Raw genomic sequence first — 19,109 nt, 5'->3', positions numbered from 1 at the left:
TCTCCACATTTCATCTTTAGTTTTTTAATAGATGAAAGGCCTGTTGTTTTATAACGTATTGGATGACCTGCAAAAGTAGCAAAAAAAACAGGTGATCTACAAGAGAAACTATCGCGTTGTTAGCTCAGCTATTTCTGAAGGTTCCACTTCATGCAAACCATCACCGTTTTTAATAGGCTTCCATATGAATTAAACCAGACAACGGTTTGTGAGCTAAAACATCACCTGCAAACGCATTACTTTGTTGTGGACTTCAGAACACATACACAGAATCTTTACCCATTACAACTGGGTCATTTAAAATTGTAGCTATATATATCCACATCTATGTATATATCTGTGTGTGTGTGTGTGTGTGTGTGTGTGTGTGTGTGTGTGTGTGTGCGTGCGTGTGTGCGTGCGCATATGCATATAGCACATTGATTGGCTATTCAAAAATACCAGACATACAAGCTCATAGCGAGCTTGATCTGCTACTTTAGAAATATCCTGAACTTTTGTGCAAATTTTCAACTAAACGTCTTTGCTTCGGGGGGTCCCACGAATGGGTCCCGACCCAGTGTTTGTGTGAATGAATGTATAGAGATCTTAATGCTTCCAATTTTCTGACAATTCTGAACAACAATAACACAGTTTTTTATTCCTATATAATTATTTATTTACAGGGTTCTTGCACTACACTTCCACTTAACACACAGTCTCAGCCCAACTATATATGAAAATATATTTGGACAATAATGCAAGACAGTGTTTTGTTTTTGTCTTTTTTATATAAAAGTAACATTTCCCCCATGGAGAGAAAATAAAAGGTTGGCCACATGATTACACCTTCATAACTGGAAAACACTTTCCATAACAAAACAACAACAAAAAAGAGTAACCCTTGACAAAAACAAATCTTACAAGAATTTTCAGCCTTTTTCTTTTTTTTTCTCCTTTCTTCCACAAGCCAATCTCATGTCTATTCGAACAGAGTCATCCATACAAGATCATTCGATCTTACGTCCATTGCTGCTGACGATAACACAGTGGTTCTCAAACTAAGTGGACTCCAGGGACTCTGTGGGTTCCTTTAGGGGGATCTAAATTGACCCATACAAGTATGTAACTCTGACAGAGTACAAACGGAAACAAATTAACCCGTCAGAGTTAAAGGGCAACTTTTTTTTTTTATAACAAGGGTTCATATTTTAGATAGTCATTAGAAAAGAAAAGGTACTTTTATCGTTTGTGATTTTTCATTTTGATAACTTGAGGGCATGCATGCAAGTGGCTAATTATGTATTTTTAGACACAATAAGCCCACTCCCATTTTTTTTTTTTTTACCGAGATGCGTTCCTTGTTGCGAAGCTCGTAGATTCGACACTGGCGAGCCAGCAGGTGCTCCCAGAAGCTACAGTCAGCAGCGCCTCAGGCCATGGCACCCAGGAGGTAAGGGTTGATTTCAATCACCTTCTTCACCGTCTGGGAGGCTATGTAGGAGTCGGTTGTCGCCCTGGAGTCCACACAGCAACAACACCACCATGCTGGAACTTGAATGCTAGCGTGGTGATCTAATGGAGAAACTCTATTTTCCTCTCGATTCCTTCCTCGTCCGACGAGTTGCGTGAGGTTTGGACTGCAAAGCTGAGGTCTTCTCCCAGCGACACGCTCACATAGCTCTTTCCGAGGACATGGCTGAATCCGAACGGTTTATTATTATCAAGTGAATAATCCGCACAATCACTCCTCAGCACATCTAGAAGCGCCATCTTGGAAACGGTTTTTCGCACCGCAATCTTTCAAGAGCAGATGTGACTTATGGGGGCTGGTGTAAATAGTAAAAAGAAATTGCCGGCTTATTGTGTCTAAAAAGACATATTTAGCCACTTGTGTGCAGCATGCCCCCATACCACCCACTGAAATCAAAACACTAAAATCGCTAAAAAACTATAGAAAGCAGTAAATGAAAACATTTTAACACTCATATTTTCCTTTCTCTAATTACAATTTAAAATATGAACCCTTTTTGTAGAAAAAACAAGGTTGTCCTTTAACATTTAGGCCTAGAATTATTGAATGCCGTAACCAGTGAAAAATAGCAGATATACAAGCTCACAGAGCTTGTAGATCTGCTATATTTGAAAAAGTCGTGAAAATGAGTGCAAATCTTTGAACATATGTATTTTCAAAGCGAACGTTTGTAACTCAAATTTTGCTTCTGGGTGGTCCCTGGAACTAAATATTTTGAGATGGGGGTCCGTGGCCAAATACATATCATTTTGGGGGTCCTTCATATGAAAAGGTTTGAGAACCACTGACATAGTAGTCTCTCAAGAACAGACTAACTGAGCTCCAGTTAAGTGAAAAGGACCTTTTCTTTGACGATGGCTGTCCAGATTGCTGACATAGAAACATAGGTTTTTCCAAAAAACCTTAGATGGATTCAAAAGACACTTATAGCATCGGGTCAAAAATTCTAATTTTCACGATTTTTCAAAAATAGCAGATATACAAGCTCATAGCGCGGCACCGAAGTTAAAGTATAAAATAATGATACACAATAATGTGTAACCCGTTCTGAATGGGTTAAGGGGAGACCTTGAAATGTGAAGGTTTGAGAACCACTGTGATAGTGGATGCTCTCCGCCTGTCTCACAGAGGCGTTGGGGTAGCGGAGGAGGAGGTGGAGGAGGTGGTGGGGGTGGTGGTGGTGGGGACCGTGACAGGGTGGAGCCCCAGGTCCAGGGACGGAGCTTCGTCTGGCTGAGGAGGGCTCTTCTTCTGGGCCTCCAGCTTCTCCGTCAGCTGGCTGTACAGCTCCTTCACTGGCTCGCTGCACTGTGGGCGCCGGGCCACGCACACAATGAGAAGAATACATGGGTCAGTACAGTGTGTACAACACAGTGACAATGCTATCCACGAGATTCCTACGCCCCATAGTGCATTGCGCAAACGTCTGCACCGAGGTTCCGCCGCCGATTTACAAGCTCACAACGGGTTGCATCTGCGACGCGACGTGAGCTTGTATGTCTGCTGTTAAACCCGGAAGTTTGGTCCTGATAGTCTCCAGTAAACTCCCGCGGAAACTTGTGGATAGGTTTTCAATGTAATGGTGGTCTTTTTAGATGGGTCCCAGGGAAATTCAATGCGTCCTTGATCTTATATGGTTGTAATATGGTTATATCAAAGTAGAAACTTTTTTCTGAGAGAAATAAACAAAATTCTAAATATTTTATTTGCTAAATAAAAGTACGCAAACATAGAACAGTAGGCTATATTATACACCACTCAAACAACATTCACTATGTTCTAAATCAGTGGTTCTCAAACCTTTATAACCTTATACTGATTTCTGAAGCCGAGTACCCTCTTCCCCTGACTACATCATTGTGAAAAAGAAAAATTACTTAAAAAGTCCAGTTTACCATACCAATATTTTCAAAATAAAACAGCATAATGGCAAATAAACATTGCTTTCTATTCAATAAACGTTGTAATTTGGTTTCGTTTAGACCTAAATGTTGGCCGGGACCGGATTTGGGGCTCTGACAGTGAGTGAAATGATGGGTCCAATAAAACCGGAGTGAACCCAGATTGCAAAGTGAAAGCACTGCAAAGTGCTAACAAATATCTTGCCACAAGATGGCACTAAATGATTGGATCACTAGATGTCGGGGCAGCTTAATCAAAGATTGTTGATATTATCATAACTTGTTTAATGGTTCAATAGTTTCAAGATACGTTCTGGGACAGAAAGTTACCGTGGATTAGCTTTAGCAATGGCTGAGAAGAAGGATTACACAAATCTAAAGAAAACAAGGATTTATTTTTATTGACAAACTGTCCAATGATCATTGACTGGGATTTACCTCCCTGGTTGCCTGGTAGCCTTTAAGCCTTAAAGGCTACGTTTAGGTAAGAAAGTAAGAAACAAGTCTTATTTAACGCTAGACAACTTGTAATAAAAACAAAATTGGCAAGCAACTTTGGCATTTCAGGGCCTCAGGTTCTGTACGGGTCCAGGCCAAGTATTTGCTAGGGCTTTCTAATAATAGACGGGTCCAGGTAAAAGTTTCACGGTTCCATTTTGCTCTGGGTCTGTTACATTGGACCCGTGAAGGCCTCTAGCTCAGAGAAGTAGAGGTGTTCAAATTATTGCCGCCCCTAATTATTCCTTTGACTAGATTTGAAATACAATGTCTTTCTCCCCAACAAAACATTAGTGAAAACATTGCTAATTAATAGTCTAGCCACATAAACCATATCGTCGTTGTCGGATGGAAACCTCGTATCTCCAAGTTTCAAATGTGTACGTTCTTTCGCAAAGTAAAGCCCTGCTTCATCATATAAGGTCGTTGCACAAAAGTAGTGAAAACAGCAGATCTACAAGCACACAACGTTGTGTTCTTGTAGATCGGCTGTTTTCACTAGTTTAATCATTTTTAAAATGACAAATGCAAAACGAACGGTTTTGGACATACAAGGTTTTCATCCAACAACGACGATATATACGTAGTTGGCCGGGGTCCCTAGAGCTTTACACTAGGTCTGCCCGTATCTTTCTGCCGATCTACAAGCCGATCTACGTAAAACATCTGGTATCGGCTGGGCTCCAACATTGTGCCAACTGTTTAAAAATTATTTTTTTCTGTCAACTAAGTGAGATTTAGTGCCAATAGAAACTGAATACAGTACTTTCATTATCACCCAGGCTGTGAAGACATGTCACAGACATTACCAACCTGTTTGGGAGGCTCCAGGGTTTTCACCAAGGTCTCCACGGTTGCCGGCAGCACTTTGTGGTGAAGATGCAGTAACATACGTAGAGTATGTCTGTGGACATTCTCTTTACTGGACCACACACAGACACAAACCACAAAACAACAGTGTTGTTTATCAAATACCTGGCTATTGATATTGAGCTGTGACAGGAATATAATTATTTTCTTTTAACCCATTTAGAACGGGTACACATTATTGTGTATCATTATTTTATGTTTTAATTATTGAAAAATAGCAGATATACAAGCTCACAGCGCGGCACCGAGTGCCACGCTGCGAGCTTGTAGATCTGCTATTTTTGAAAAATTGTGAAAATTTGAATTTTGACCGGATTCTATAAGTGTCTTTTGAATCCTTCTAAGGTTTTTTGAAAAACCTGTGTTTCTATGCCAGCAATCTGGCTGGCCATCGTCAAAGAAAAGGTCCTTTTCACTTAACCGGAGCTCAGTTAGTCTGTTCTTGAGAGACTACTATGTCAGTGGTTCTCAAACTTTTTCATGTGAAGGACCCCCAAAATTATATGTATTTGGTCACGGACCCCCATCTCAAAATATTTAGTTCCAGGGACCCCCCAGAAGCAACATTTTGAGTTACAAACGTTCGCTTAAAAAAAGACATATATTCAAAGATTTTCACACATTTTCACGACTTTTCAAAAATAGCAGATCTACAAGCTTGCAGCGCGGCACCGAGGGCCGCGCTGCAATTGCAATCTGCTATTTTTCAATAGTTAAAGCATTCTATAATCCTAGGCCTAAATGGGTTAAAAATAAAATAATCTAAAATAGCAGATCTACAAGCTCACCACGTGTTGCAATGTGACATGCTGTCTAGATCGGCCATTTCGATATTACGGTATCCAAAGTCCTAGATGATATCTAGTCTCACGTGTCATACTGTATATAAATATTATTTATACCTGGCGAAAGACGTGAGGAGGAAGCCGTCAAAGACAACGGAGCAGAACTCCTCTGATCCAAACTCGTCAGAGAGCAGGGCGAGGTGACCCGTCAGCAGATGCAGGAAGATGTCCCCAAAGGCCATGTCATTATGAGTCTCCACTGTAGGGCAATGGCACACAAACGTTAGCTTCACAGGTCTCGTCTTGTAATTCTATCATACCTTTCACTAGACATGGTCGGAGGTGCTTTATATATTTAGTTAAGGCGGGGGTCAGCAACCCGCGGCTCTTTAGCGCCACCCTAGTGGCTCCCTGGCGTTTTTTCAAAAATGTATGAAAATGGAAAAAGATGGGGGGATTTATTTTTTAACGTTTTTTTTATCATCACTGTCGGGCAGAAACCTTGTATCTCCAAGTTTCAAATTTGTATGTTTTTTTTCCCCGCAAAGCAAAGCCCTGCTTCATCATACATGGCTGACGCACAAAAGTAGTGAAAACAGCAGATCTACAAGCACACAACGCCTCGCACCGCGAGGCGTTGTGTGCTTGTAGATCGGCTGTTTTCACTACTTTAGTTCATTTTTTAAATGATAAATACAAAACGAAATTTTAGACAAACAAGGTTTCCATCCGACAACGACGATATATAAGGTTTTTATAATTTTTTGCGGCTCCAGACAGATTAGTTTTGGGTTTTTTTGGTCCAATATGGCTCTTTCAACATTTTGGGTTGCCGACCCCTGAGTTAAGGGAAAAGCAATTACTAAAACTCACTAACTGGCAGTGCTAATACTAATTCTCTAGTAGTTGGCATAGTCTTGCGTAGCCAGACTACTTTCCACAAGCTCCGAATGCTATATCTTAGTTGGGCTAAACTGAGAATAAGACTAGAACAAGATATATATTTAGTATTACGTTATTAAATGTCAGTAATTCTTTATATATTTAGGTTATTTGTCATGTCTGCCATGTGCAACTTCAAAGCCTAAAGACCAACAGAAATGTAGTTTTTATTCATAGGTTCCAGTGTTCAACGACAAAAACACAATTAACTCATTGAATGCCATTTCAAGATGGCCCCCAAGTACCAGACTGCCACTATCCTAGATTTCTAGTGCACGGATCAATTTTTAGTGCACGGATCGTGCACGCCCATGCACCATATATGCATCATATGTGTAGTACTTTTTAACAGCTTTCAAACAAAAAAATCCGCTTGGAAATCCGTTCAGGCCTTCATGAGTTACAAGCCTTCAAAGTCAGACAAAACAAACACTGCCACCTTCCTAAATTTCGAGTGCACGGATCAATCTTTTGTGCACGGATCGTGCACGCCCATGCACCATATATGCATTATATGTGTAGTACTTTTTAAAAGCTTTCAAACAAAAAAATACGCTTGGAAATCCGTTCAGGCCTTCATGAGTTACAAGCCTTCAAAGTCAGACAAAACAGCCATTTTTGACATTTTGAAAGATGTGTTTGTTATGGGGCTAAACATGCAATTTCACAATTGTGATCATGCCTAATACATTTGAGGCATTTTTAGAAATTTTTTTATAAAAAAAAATTTTGAAAAAAAAAAAAAAATTTTTTTTTTTTTTTTTTTTTTTTCAAAATGGCTTCCAACTCGGGAAACTCGGGCTGTGGCAGCCTGGGAGTACTGCAATAACTCGTGAAACTCGTGCCTTGGCAGTCAATGAGTTAAATCTCTAATCGCAATTATTCATGTGACAATGGTTGTGTAAAATGTCATGATCGTGACAGCCCTAGTGCAAACGATGCTGACCTAACGCAGGGAGCAACCTCTGCAAGGCGTTCTTGTTCCTCAGCTTGGCGATGTGGAGGATGTAGTAGAGGCCCATCTCACACGCCACCCTGTTCTCCTGGAGGAACCTGGCAGGAAGGAGGAACACTCATCCATCAAAGCAATTCCTAAAGCATAGTATTTATCAAGTTGGAAATGAGGAATAGTATAAAATATAATTAGTTGATATAACTATTAAAACAACTGCAGATGAATTATTCCAGAGGAAACTTAATGTCTTCGAGTCACCTTATTTTTAAGTGCCCTAAAAAAGTGCTTCCGGTCTGGACCGGATGCAGATACGGAAATGCATTTCCGATAGGCGGGACATAACCGATTATTGGTTTCCTGATGCTGTTTCCGTTTGCTAACTGTGTAGACAAAACGGCAGCAATCTCATGAATGCCTGAACGGATTTCCAAGTGCATTTTTTTGTTTGAAAGCTGTGAATGGCATGCACAGTTGCACACACGTGGTGCATGATCCGTGCACCATGGGCATGATGGACACGCACCTGCCCACGTTAAAAAGGTAAGAAAAGTCCGGCAGTAAACCCAGAAAGTGAAAGTTAATTTCTGGCAGAGAAAGAGTTGATAAGAAGTACTTGTCAGATCATGTGGTGGTGGTTACCTGGTGAAGGCATCAGGTAGAGTGGTAGGATAAGACAGAGCACTCTTCTCCTCACTGGGCAGTTTCTGGTCCGCTGTGAAGGTGTAGTCATCCACAACCACAGACAGCATCGCTGGCAGGAAACGGGTCACCACCTCTAAATCCTAAAAGTAAGAGACGAAGGAACCCAAATAATCATATGTGCCATGCAAGCGATCATGTGACCAGAAGAAGCTTCAAGAATAATCTAACACGTGAGCAATATGAGACCAGAAGTTAGATCCTCAGTAGACCATAGTCCATAACAGTGGAACCAGGTTTCCAGAAAGTGGCATAATCGTTTCCTCGAGTTCAAGTTCACACAGTGTAACACGGTCTCAAAACTCCAGTAGGAAGTGTTGACCAAATATGTATCAAAAACGGGAAACATATCACACCATTTATGTGTTTCCACTCCAGTTCAAATCTGCTACTGAGCCGTTTAAGTGAACTCTAACAGGAAATTGGTATGTCTCCTTCTGAAAACCTGGGACTACAGTTATGCACAGAGGCAATTAGTATCCTACATTAAATGTCTCTTCCATGACTGGCAAGAGAGGACTAGAGTTGTACTGTACAGCTTTAATGTGCAAGTCTCGTATGAATGGGAATTGACAAGATGCAGAAGCGATTCTGCTTATCATATTGATTCGCAATGAATTCCTTTATTGATTCATGGCCTACATGTAACAGATAATGTGATTCCACTTGCAATACCTGTATTACGGTAGTTTACCTGAGACCGCGCCCCCCCCCCCCCCCCCATGTGTCCCTGCAGACTTGGGAAGCAAACCCCGTTTCCTCTTCCCAGTCTGTTATTGTGAAGACACATGGTAGGTTGATAAATCTGAGCCTCTGTTATTTAGCGTGATAAAAGCATGATAAAAGCTATTTTCAATGTCTGTAAAGGTGGTGCTTTATAATGCAATTGTGCATTGATATGTTTATGTCACTGCACACACGCTGATAAATTGTATTTTATTCTTTTTGTTTAGCATTGTTTTCTGAAGTTGTGAAGCTGCGCTGGTCCTGACTGTGCCTATATTTCCTCATTGCCAGTGACCGTCATTAAATGGCTGCTGCCAAGCTTCATCAGAGACTTGAGTGACTTTTATCATAACACAACACACGCAGACAGAGTACACATCGCTACATAGTTACACAGGTTTTCAGCTGTTATCTCTCAGTTTGAATGCCGTATCGAAAAAGTAGAAAACAATGCATGCATGTCTGCCTAATAAAGTTTTAACTAACTTAAACAAATTACACTAATCCCATAATGTTGCTTTTCAACAGGATACATGACAGTTTTTCAAAGAGTCTTTCAACTGAAAACATGCCAGCATTGATGATCTAGAGTTAATGACTTAGATTCTTAATTCCTATGACTGAATCGCAGTGCTGACGATTTGCCCTTCGCAAATCGCCCTTTAAAAGCTGTAAGAAACAGAATAAAAGAGAAATGCTTACCAAACGAGGCTCCCTGAAGACCTGACTGTCAATCATGTCCCAAGCACCTTGACCCAGAGACAGCATTCTGAGGAGCAGCATCAGGTCTGGGCTGTCCTGTTCAGCATCAATACATACAAATCAATTCATTAAAACCTCCAGTATTTTATTCTTTAGCGTTTTTCACCTAGGCCATGTTCTCTGGTGCCAACCTGTAGCTGTACATTGATTCCAGGGGCACCACACAATATTATAGATAATCTTTTCCTGCTGAATATTAGCCAAATGTACTTGGAGTGCGTCGTTACCCTGGGTAGAGCATCTTGACCGAGCAGCTCCTGTAAGTTCCTGACTGTACTCAGCACCAGCGTGTTACAAGCAAACGGGTCACACAGGATCATGGAGAGGTCCCTGGGAAAGCAAGACAGGAGATTACTTCAGTGCAGTGTTGTTTTCGTCGACTAAAACTATGACGAAAATGTCGACTGCGTTTTTGTTCACTGACAAAATCGAAATAAAAACGAAATAAAAACTAAGCTGTGATGACTAAAACTAAGACTAAACATATTGACAATTTCGTCAACAAAATAAAAACTAGACTAAAACATTAGGGAGGAACTAGTGGAGAAGAGAGTGATTTTTGTTTGGTTGCTCTCAGGTGTTGTATGATGAACGTATGATATTTACTTATTTAGTCGACTAAAATTAGACTAAAACCTTTCAGGTGACTAAATTATGACTAAAACTAAATGACATTTTATTCAAAAGACTATGACTAAAACTAAATCAAAATGTGCTGTCAAAAACAACATTCCATCAGTGGAGAATCATGAATTCCTAAATACAGAGTAGCAATGCAATTCCTCTCTTACCCGAGGACCTGCTCTTGCCCCTTTTTCACTCCATCCAGAAAGCCCTGCAACTCTCTGGCTCGCTTGGCGTCCACAAACCTCTCACGAATGCAAGCATCCAAGCACCAGGTGAACTGTCAACATACAAGCGAAAGAGAAAGTTTACTTGTCAATATTAATTCATGCCATGATGATCATTCCTTTAATTTAAGCATTATTACACTTGACTCAAGTGTTCTTGACAGTTACAAGCTACAACGCGGGACGAGACAGGGCTGTTGTGCAAGCTCTTTATTGTTTAATTTAATGCTTGAACCGCTCGCTATTGCTATTAGAAAGCATATTGATATTAAAGGAATTAAGGTAGGGGATGTGGAATGTAAGCTATCACTTTACGCGGATGATTTATTAATCTTTATGATGGATCCATCTTCATCCATCCCTCCGCTTCTCTCATTAATCAATCGTTTTGGCAAGCTGTCTGGGTACTCGATTAATTGGCAAAAGAGCGCCTTTATCCCCCTTAGTAACAATCTAGATCGAGCGTATCTTGAATCCCTCCCCTTTAAAATAGCCACTGATAAATTTACATACCTGGGCTTATCTATATCGTTGAACCCAATGTCTCTGTTTAAATATAATTTTACTCCCCTAATAGCTAAACTTAAGACAGACATTGAGTACTGGAGAACGTTGCCGCTATCTATGATAGGGCGCGTGAATGCCATTAAGATGGTCTCTCTCCCCAGGTTTATGTACATATTTCAAAACATCCCAATTAAACTTTCATTGTCATTTTTTAAACAAATCGACTCAATAATAATGCCTTTTATTTGGGGGTATAAAACCAATCGCATCTCAAAGTGTCATTTACAAAAATCTAAGTTACTAGGGGGGTTCTCCCTCCCTGTATTTCAACATTACTACTGGGCCACTAATTTGAGAGCATTAATATACTGGCAAAACCAGTCTCCTCAAACTTCATCTGATGCCCCCAAATGGCTCCAGTTCGAATCTCAGGCAGTAAGGGACAGCTCGCTTTCAGCTCTATTGTTCTCATTTAAAGACTACCCAACCCACCTATTGGGTGACAATTGGGTTTTGGAAAATTCAATAAAAATATTAAAACAGGTAAAAAGAGCACTTTCGGTTCCGGATCTGTCAATATACTCTCCAATTTGTTTTAATCACAACTTTATTCCTTCTCAGTCAGATCCAGCTTTTACAGAGTGGAAGGAGAAGGGTTTGATATCCTTTGCCGATTTATACATAAACAACCAATTTGCTGCATTCTCAGAGCTGAAAGAAGCATTTTCACTTCCACAATCCCACCTTTTTCGTTACTTTCAAGTTAGACATTTTGTTCTAAACAATTTTAACAACTATCAAAATTTGCCTCAAGAACACTGCTTTTATGCTTTGATGAGACAGCATCCATACTCTAAACATCTCATTTCTAAATTTGTCTCGTTGTTTTCCAAATCATCTATTCCGTCAACAAACCACATTAGGGCATCTTGGGAGGCTGATATTGGGCTGGAACTGTCCGACGATATCTGGAGCGAGGGGTTGAAGAGAATCCACTCAGGCTCAGTCAATGCAAGACTGCAGCTTGTTCAGTTTAAAGTTATGCACAGATTACATTACTCCAAAGTAAAAATGAATAAAATGTATCCAAACGTTTCAGATATCTGTGACAGATGCACCACATCCAAGGGCACGCTGGGACACACGTTCTGGTCGTGCCCAAGGATTGTTCCATTCTGGCAAAGCATTTTTGCTTGGTACAGTAGTGTATATCGTATTCGCATTGAGCCCGATGCACTAACTGTCCTGTTTGGTTGCTCCGAAGCTTCTCTTTCTCTGCCGTACTCTGTCCAACAGACACTTATGCTTGGTACACTAGTAGCCAAAAGAATTATCTTAACTGAATGGAAATCCTCTACTATACCTTGTTTCAACAGATGGCTTACAGAATTTGTGTCAATTATTCATTTGGAGAGGCTTCGATGCTTTAAACAGGACAGTCATGCTGCATTCGAGTTCATTTGGGGTCCTATTATGGCGCATCTGGACGTTTAGTCCATAATGGCTACATTAGTAGATGTCCATGTTTTCCAAGAGGTTGCTAACTTTTGTACTATTTATATGATTGGTGAATTACTCGTGTTTTGTACTTTTGTATTTTTATATGATAGGTGAATTACCCGTGTTTGACTTATATGATAATCTGGTGTGTTTGTCTTGTTATGTTTTGTTGATGTCTGTGATGTCCTGTCTTTCAAAAAAATCATAATAAAAATGAATATATAAAAAAAAAAAAAGTGTTCTTGACAGTTTCTGCCATTACTGTTCACTGCGGTTATTGCCATGGCAGTAATGCGGTTAGAAAAAAGGTGCTTGTGCCAAAATTCGCAATTATATAAAGGACAGCGTAGAAGACACCTGTAGAATGGTGGCCTCAGGTCTTAAAGAATGTAGAAACAACCCCTGAAGCAGTGATGCTATTGAAAACAACAAGCACAACTGTTTGTCTCTCTGTTCAAATATCGTTGAGAGTGAGACGATACAATGTCTCCACGATATGCCTTTCAGAGATATTGTATGTATCGTGATACAATGAAGGAGCCTTATAAAAAATCCAGTTGAATTGTTAATACAGAGATTCATTGCAGAATCCATTTAAACCCGCATTTTGGTCTAAATCAGTGGTTCTCAAACTTTAAAATGTCAAGGTCTCCCCTTAACTCTAATATTTTGTATACTCTAATATTTTGTTTTTGTATCGGTCAGAGTTACATTCTTGTAAGGGTCAAATTCTTAAATCTCCCAGGACCACTGGTCCACTGGTCTAAATAGTCCACTGGTCTAAATAGTCTGTTACTAATTTTTCTTTTAGTTTTTGTTACCTTGTAGGTGGTTGTACTGTTAAGTAACTTGAAAAATAAAAAAAACATAAAAAACAAGATGAAAAAGAATCGTGATAAGATTGTGTATCGTGATACAGCGTGGGAAAATATTGTGATATTGTATTTTTCCATATCGCCCACCCCTACCTTGTGGCAGGGGTCTACGGTGCAGATCTCGCTGATGTCCAGGTCGTGGAGGGACATGAGTAGCTCCGCCCGCAGCGTGCAGTAGTGGACGTTACGCGTGCGCAGGAAGAGCGTTCGTAAGAACTGCAGCACCATGTCGTACAGCTTCACATTCTTCCCAATCATCTGGGTCAGCTTCAGGACCACCTATACACGGGCAACAGGAACGGTTAACAGCAGCAGAGGACACTGGGGTCCTACACAGACAGAGTCGTCGGTAGTTCACTCAGTCTCTAATGAGAAACACAGGAGATGAGCAGGGGAAGTTATCATGGGTACAGAGACAGATGTCTAAACCATAACGGCAGGGGGACTGCCCATAAGTCCGAAGGTTCATTAGTCCGAAGGTTCATTAGTCCGAATTTAGTTAGGGTTACTGAAGTTAGGGTTAGGCATAGTGTAACAGATTCGGACTAATGAACCTTGGGACTAATGCCACGGCACCAACAGCAGCACTATGCCCTCTAGGTACTAGGGCTGTAATCTAGCCCTGTTTTAGGGATTCGAACTTCGGGGGGATTTTCCGAACGAACCATCGAACCTTAGATGGTTCGTTCAATTGAATATAAACCGAACGTTCGGACAATCGAACCATCGAACGTACTGTACCTTTAACCAGCTAAAACAGTGTAGGAAATGTTTTAAATGCGCTGTTTTAACCATTGAAAACGCGTGGATGCGTGGCCGCATTAACACGTAGGCTAACACTTGGAAAATCCAACCCAATCGGAGAAAATGTTGCGCAGTTTGTTGACCAACAGGCTCAATGTATGGCGGAGTTGCACGGATGATGATTAGACTTGGTGACAGCGTCGGAGCGCGTCGCGTTCGGGCTGAACTGGTCTCGATGTAACAAGTCTAACAACCCCAGAAATCGCATTATAGTAAGATCCTTTAGGGGGTTGCAATAAAATCCATCTTTGCTCATGCTTAGGAGAAAGGCTGTTTAATATTTGGGTGCATGGATGGGTGTTCGCTGAGCACACACGTCTGTCTATGCCCAGCTCGGCTGCTCTCACTCTACTGTCATCAAGCGTGTGTCAGCGAGGTTCACACAGCGTGGTTCGCGGCCCCAAACAGGAGCGTAATTGGAGCGAAGCACGGTCCTTGATCGCTCCAAGCTGTTCTGGTGCATTTTATAACTACTATAACGGTCACCATTAGTAACTGTTAGTGTTTACCGGTAGGCCTAACTTATTTCGTATTTGGCTATCTCTACTACTGTGATATTCTGAATAGGCCTATCACATTCTGATAATTATTTTTCGTGTAAAAAAAAAAAAAAAACCTGAACCCATTAATTTCGAACTTCGATTGCCAACGTAACGAACGAACGTTCGAATCCCCGAAGGTTCGCTTGCAGCCCTACTAGGTACTGGTAGTTTTAAAGGAATTTGGGTCACTGTTGCATATTAACTGCAGTAGGGCAATATGACTGCTAACCAGACTATATCATCACACAATATAATAATTCTTCTTAGTACATTGGCTGCCCGCTATTTTTAAATATTCTTAGCTATTCAGTGCCAGCGTTTTCTGGTGTTTTCTAACAGTGATCATGTGCACGCGCACGTGGGTGCATGTGCACACTACCGTGTTCTGCAGCACTGCACACTATAGGTGTAGTGGCTCAGAGTGAGGCGAAAAATGTTTGCCCCCGGCCATGTAGCTCCTCCCAGGCACCACTATACACTGTGTGAATGGGGCGCATGACGCTGGGGAGCACTAGAACGGAAGCTATGCTGGTTTTTTCGGCAGAAGAAGAATTGAACCGGATGGATGAGTCCGTTTTGTTTTTGTTTCAAAACATGCTGAAATGCACTTGTCTCATAGCGACCGGCGATTGCTCGGATTGTACATAATGGCGATATACCGATATTAATCATTCATTAATAAAGAAGATAAGATGGAGATGACAGTGACACCTGCGAAATTTAAATTATTTACATTCATCTCAAACCATTTCCAACATGTGTATAAGCCCTCATTTCCATCAGTCAACCACCTGACAGTAAACTCACCTCTCCTTGGCGCCTGGTCTTTGGAGAAGGGCTGAAGAAGTTGTGCAGAATGGAGACGTCACTGCTGAACAACGCTGCCTCCTTCTCCACAATGTACTGCTTGAGCAGCGGCGAGACTTCGTCTCCAAAGAGAGCCTGGTTGTCCTGCCAGATCTGACGCTTGACCTCCACAGCACAGACCTTGTACAGCTCCTTGTCGGCCATCACCATCTTTAGCTTCTTCTCTGGCACCTGTTGAACCAACGGCCAAACTTGTGTTAATAATGCCAGGGATGTTCTGGAGGTAAATGGGAAGACACATGTGACCTGCCCTTTGCTTCTGGAACAAAATATTTTGAGATAGGGGTCCGCGGCCAAATACATATCATTTTGGGGGTCCTTGACATTTTTTTTTTTTTTCCCAGAAAACAAATCGTCCTATATCAGTGGTTATCAAACTTTGTCATGTCAAGGACCCCCAATATGATATGTATTTGGCCACAGACCCCCATCTCAAAATATTTTGTTACAGGGACCCCCCAGAAGCAAATATTTTAGTTAAAAATGTTCACTCTAGATTTGGGTTTTGGAATATCTATTCTGCATTTAGCTTAGGGGCACAGACTTGTTGGCAAACGCTAGGTTGCGCCTTTGAACAGGACAGAGAATTATATACGTTTCACATGCAATATGATGGCATATTATGTGGACACACAGGACATGAATGAACCTACGGTAGAGAATACTTGCCTTTGGTAAATGCTTCAGCACCTGCATGACCACTGGTTGGATAGAAGGCATTTTGACCAATGGAAAGCTCTTCTCCAGCAGCTCCTCAAGCTTGCCGTATCTGTTGATGGATAAATGTAAATGCAAAATGCTTTCAATTCAAATTCATTGTCGTGCAACGTCCTATTTATCTAACAGTGCAAGACGATAGGTGTGCACACGTGTGCCTACGTTTTTGGAATATAAATGTACCGTGAAATTAAAAATGTTTTAATTAAGGTCACAAGTGCAATTATATAAAAACATTTATATAAACAGCAATAACGGCAGCAAACCAGATTGCATCGCTTGTCGGGCAGAAACTTTGTATCTCCATGTTTTTTAATCAGTTAATGCTGGGCCTAATTTGTCTTACAAGGGTTTCAAGCAAAAGTAGTGTAAATAGTCCATCTATAAGCCCATCTCACAACAAGCGTGGTATTGTGGATCAGCTATTTTCACTATTTCTGAATATTTTACTTCCGTTTCCTGAAAAGTAACGGTTTTTGGAGTAACGCTTTCCAGTGGCGATTTGTTCAAAGAACACAGACTATTCTAATTCACGTATGACATACCTGTCCTCGTCTTTGCCATCTGCAATAGTGGCGACTCTCTCCATCAGCTTATCTCGCAGCTCATCAAAGACGGACTGGTGGAACTCCAAGCGAGGGGTTCCGTGGAGGTCCAGGAAGGGCAGAGCAGACTGGAGAGTTGGCAGCAGGATGCCATTCTCTGTCTGCAGCCGGACAGACAAGGCACCAAAACAGAGCAATGGGGATTAGTGGACTTATTTTTTTTTAAAGATTTGTTTTTGAGCTTTTATACCTTTATTGGATAGTACAGTAGACTGACAGGAAACGGGGGGAGAGATGGGGAGAGACATACGGCAAAGGTCGTCCGGATCGGGAATCAAACCAGCAACGCCGCCAGGCATCAATGCCTATATGGTATGCGCTTAGACCAGTAGGCCACCAGGCGCCCCAGGATTAGTGGACTTATAGCTATTCATCAAATGCAGGGCAATGCAGGCAGTAGTATAGTGGTCCAAGTGGTCATTGATTGTTTGGTTTGGTAAAATAAATTAGGCACATGACGTGTTTTGTCGTGTCATGATGCCTGCCTGTGTTTCTGCATAAAACCACTGCAAATCTGATTCTGGATGCCATTCACATCAGCTTTGTTCGGTGCTTGACAAGACAACAAACAAGAACCAAACAACTTAACTCCAGAAAGCTGTTGTGAATGCCATCCCGTGGTGGGGCGTGCAGGGAACGTGTTTCGTGTGTTCAGCTTGTGGAAAACCCAGGGAGATTTTTTTTTTTTTCAATGTGTATGCTGGGTGAGTATTGATTGATTGATTGATTGAAGAGTTTATTAGCAGTTTGCAATAGAAAAGAAAGTACAGTTTCATGACAGTACAAATCCCTGGTACAAGGTCAACTAAAAGGAGATCCTAGTAAGCTTTTCGGCTTATTTACACAGGAACCACTTTATGTATCTCATATAACATTGAAAGACAGACGGATAGAACACAGTACTGGGACATCAATTACAAAGGGGAAAAAGCATTTAAAAAGAAGCAAACTTTACTTTGTAACAGACTACAGATATTTCAACATTGCTCAAGTAAAACATGTGAGTACTTTTCCACCATTGAAGCTTCCAATGGGAAACCTTTAGATTGTTGATTTATTTCACATTTCGATGTTGGGGACGTTTTTAGCTGGCGTTTAAAACACGTAGCGATACAATAACAGTGTTAGCATGCATTACCATAATGCGTTGCCATGAAAAACCTGGGTCCGCATCACCTAACCTCAGTAAACCTTACCTCAGTAACTAACCTGCCGACGCTAAGTAACTAACCTGCCTTACGCTAAGTAACTAACCTGCCGACGCTAAGTAACTAACCTGCCAACCATGTCGGAACCATGGTCGGAACAGCGGATAGTCGGGATAGTGAGCGCTTCCCGAAAAACCTACCTGGAACTGATCAATGGCTTTCAGAGGCTCTGTGCAGTTGGTCAGAGTTTCTTTCAGATCCTCGCCATTGGAAATCCCCAGCTCAGGCAGTCCAGCAAACATGTTGTTCGCTTAAATAATATCATCAATTTGTTGCGTCCCAAGATTTATAACGACAGAAACAGAACATGTAAAGATAAAGCCACCCCAACAACAATCAGCGCTCGTTATTTTGTCTTTTTCGCTGTCAATGCACACTTCCTGTGTGGGCAGGGAGTGTGTGGTACACCTCTGTCAACATTCCGCAAAAACAGAGCCTAAACAAAGGTTCCGCACTGACTGGACTGGAGGGGCTGCGACTGCGAGGCTTAAAGGAGCTATAGTCAACTTTTTCTTGAAAAACGGATGCTAAAATAAAAATAATGTTTCGAAAATATTTTATAAAAAAATAAGCTTCATATATGTGTTTCAATTAAAAAATGACCACAAAAAGCGTAAAATAATGATAAAATAATCATTTTGGCCCTTTGTTTACATTTACAGGGCCCGTACTTTGTTTACATCCTAGTCTGTAGACTAGGATGTACACCTACAATGAAAAAGTTGACTATAGCTCCTTTAAGTTGCATGGAAATAAACCAAAGCTAAAAAATATTAACACAGTAGACAGTACCTCAATCTCGAAAAAATTGAATATTGTGTAAAAGTAAATTTTCTTGAAACTTGTATAGGCCTAGGCCTATATGTTTTTGAAACTTTCATAATGTTCTAGAATCTAGATACATTGCACATGCAAAATAAAAGTCTGGGTTTCCGTGGCTACACATGCAGTGAATTATTCCAAACCTTTTTTGTTATGATTT

At 41.0% G+C, this 19,109-nt stretch overlaps 1 protein-coding gene across 1 annotated transcript; it reads right to left on the bottom strand.

The window, feature by feature from the left end:
- Nucleotides 1-756: 756 nt before the first annotated feature.
- nelfb (negative elongation factor complex member B) lies at nt 757-18,463 on the bottom strand. The gene is made up of 13 exons (XM_080739323.1): nt 18,268-18,463; nt 16,860-17,020; nt 16,267-16,366; nt 15,538-15,768; nt 13,478-13,663; nt 10,443-10,555; nt 9,879-9,981; nt 9,592-9,687; nt 8,104-8,246; nt 7,456-7,562; nt 5,685-5,826; nt 4,726-4,834; nt 757-2,821 (listed from the first exon to the last, which is right to left on the bottom strand). Exons 1-13 carry the CDS (start codon nt 18,367-18,369, stop codon nt 2,636-2,638), a joined length of 1,779 nt encoding a protein of 592 aa, XP_080595449.1. The 5' UTR covers nt 18,370-18,463; the 3' UTR covers nt 757-2,635.
- Nucleotides 18,464-19,109: the final 646 nt, after the last annotated feature.

Source organism: Nannobrachium achirus (assembly GCF_963921795.1).
Source record: "Nannobrachium achirus genome assembly, chromosome: 12".
NCBI classification, from domain to species: Eukaryota; Metazoa; Chordata; class Actinopteri; order Myctophiformes; family Myctophidae; genus Nannobrachium; species Nannobrachium achirus.
Note: the sequence above shows the minus strand (reverse complement) of the source record. Positions and strands in the feature narration are given on the sequence as shown.

Bases quoted from the DNA above. Each gene is read 5' to 3' on its own strand.
- nelfb (XM_080739323.1), bottom strand. From the start codon at position 18,369: ATGTTTGCTGGACTGCCTGAGCTGGGGATTTCCAATGGCGAGGATCTG. The intron at 10,556-13,477 runs GTAGGGGTGGGC...GTATGTTGACAG, and splicing joins CCGTAGACCCCTGCCACAAG to TTCACCTGGTGCTTGGATGC. The intron at 2,822-4,725 runs GTTGGTAATGTC...CGGCGCCCACAG, and splicing joins CCCTGGAGCCTCCCAAACAG to TGCAGCGAGCCAGTGAAGGA.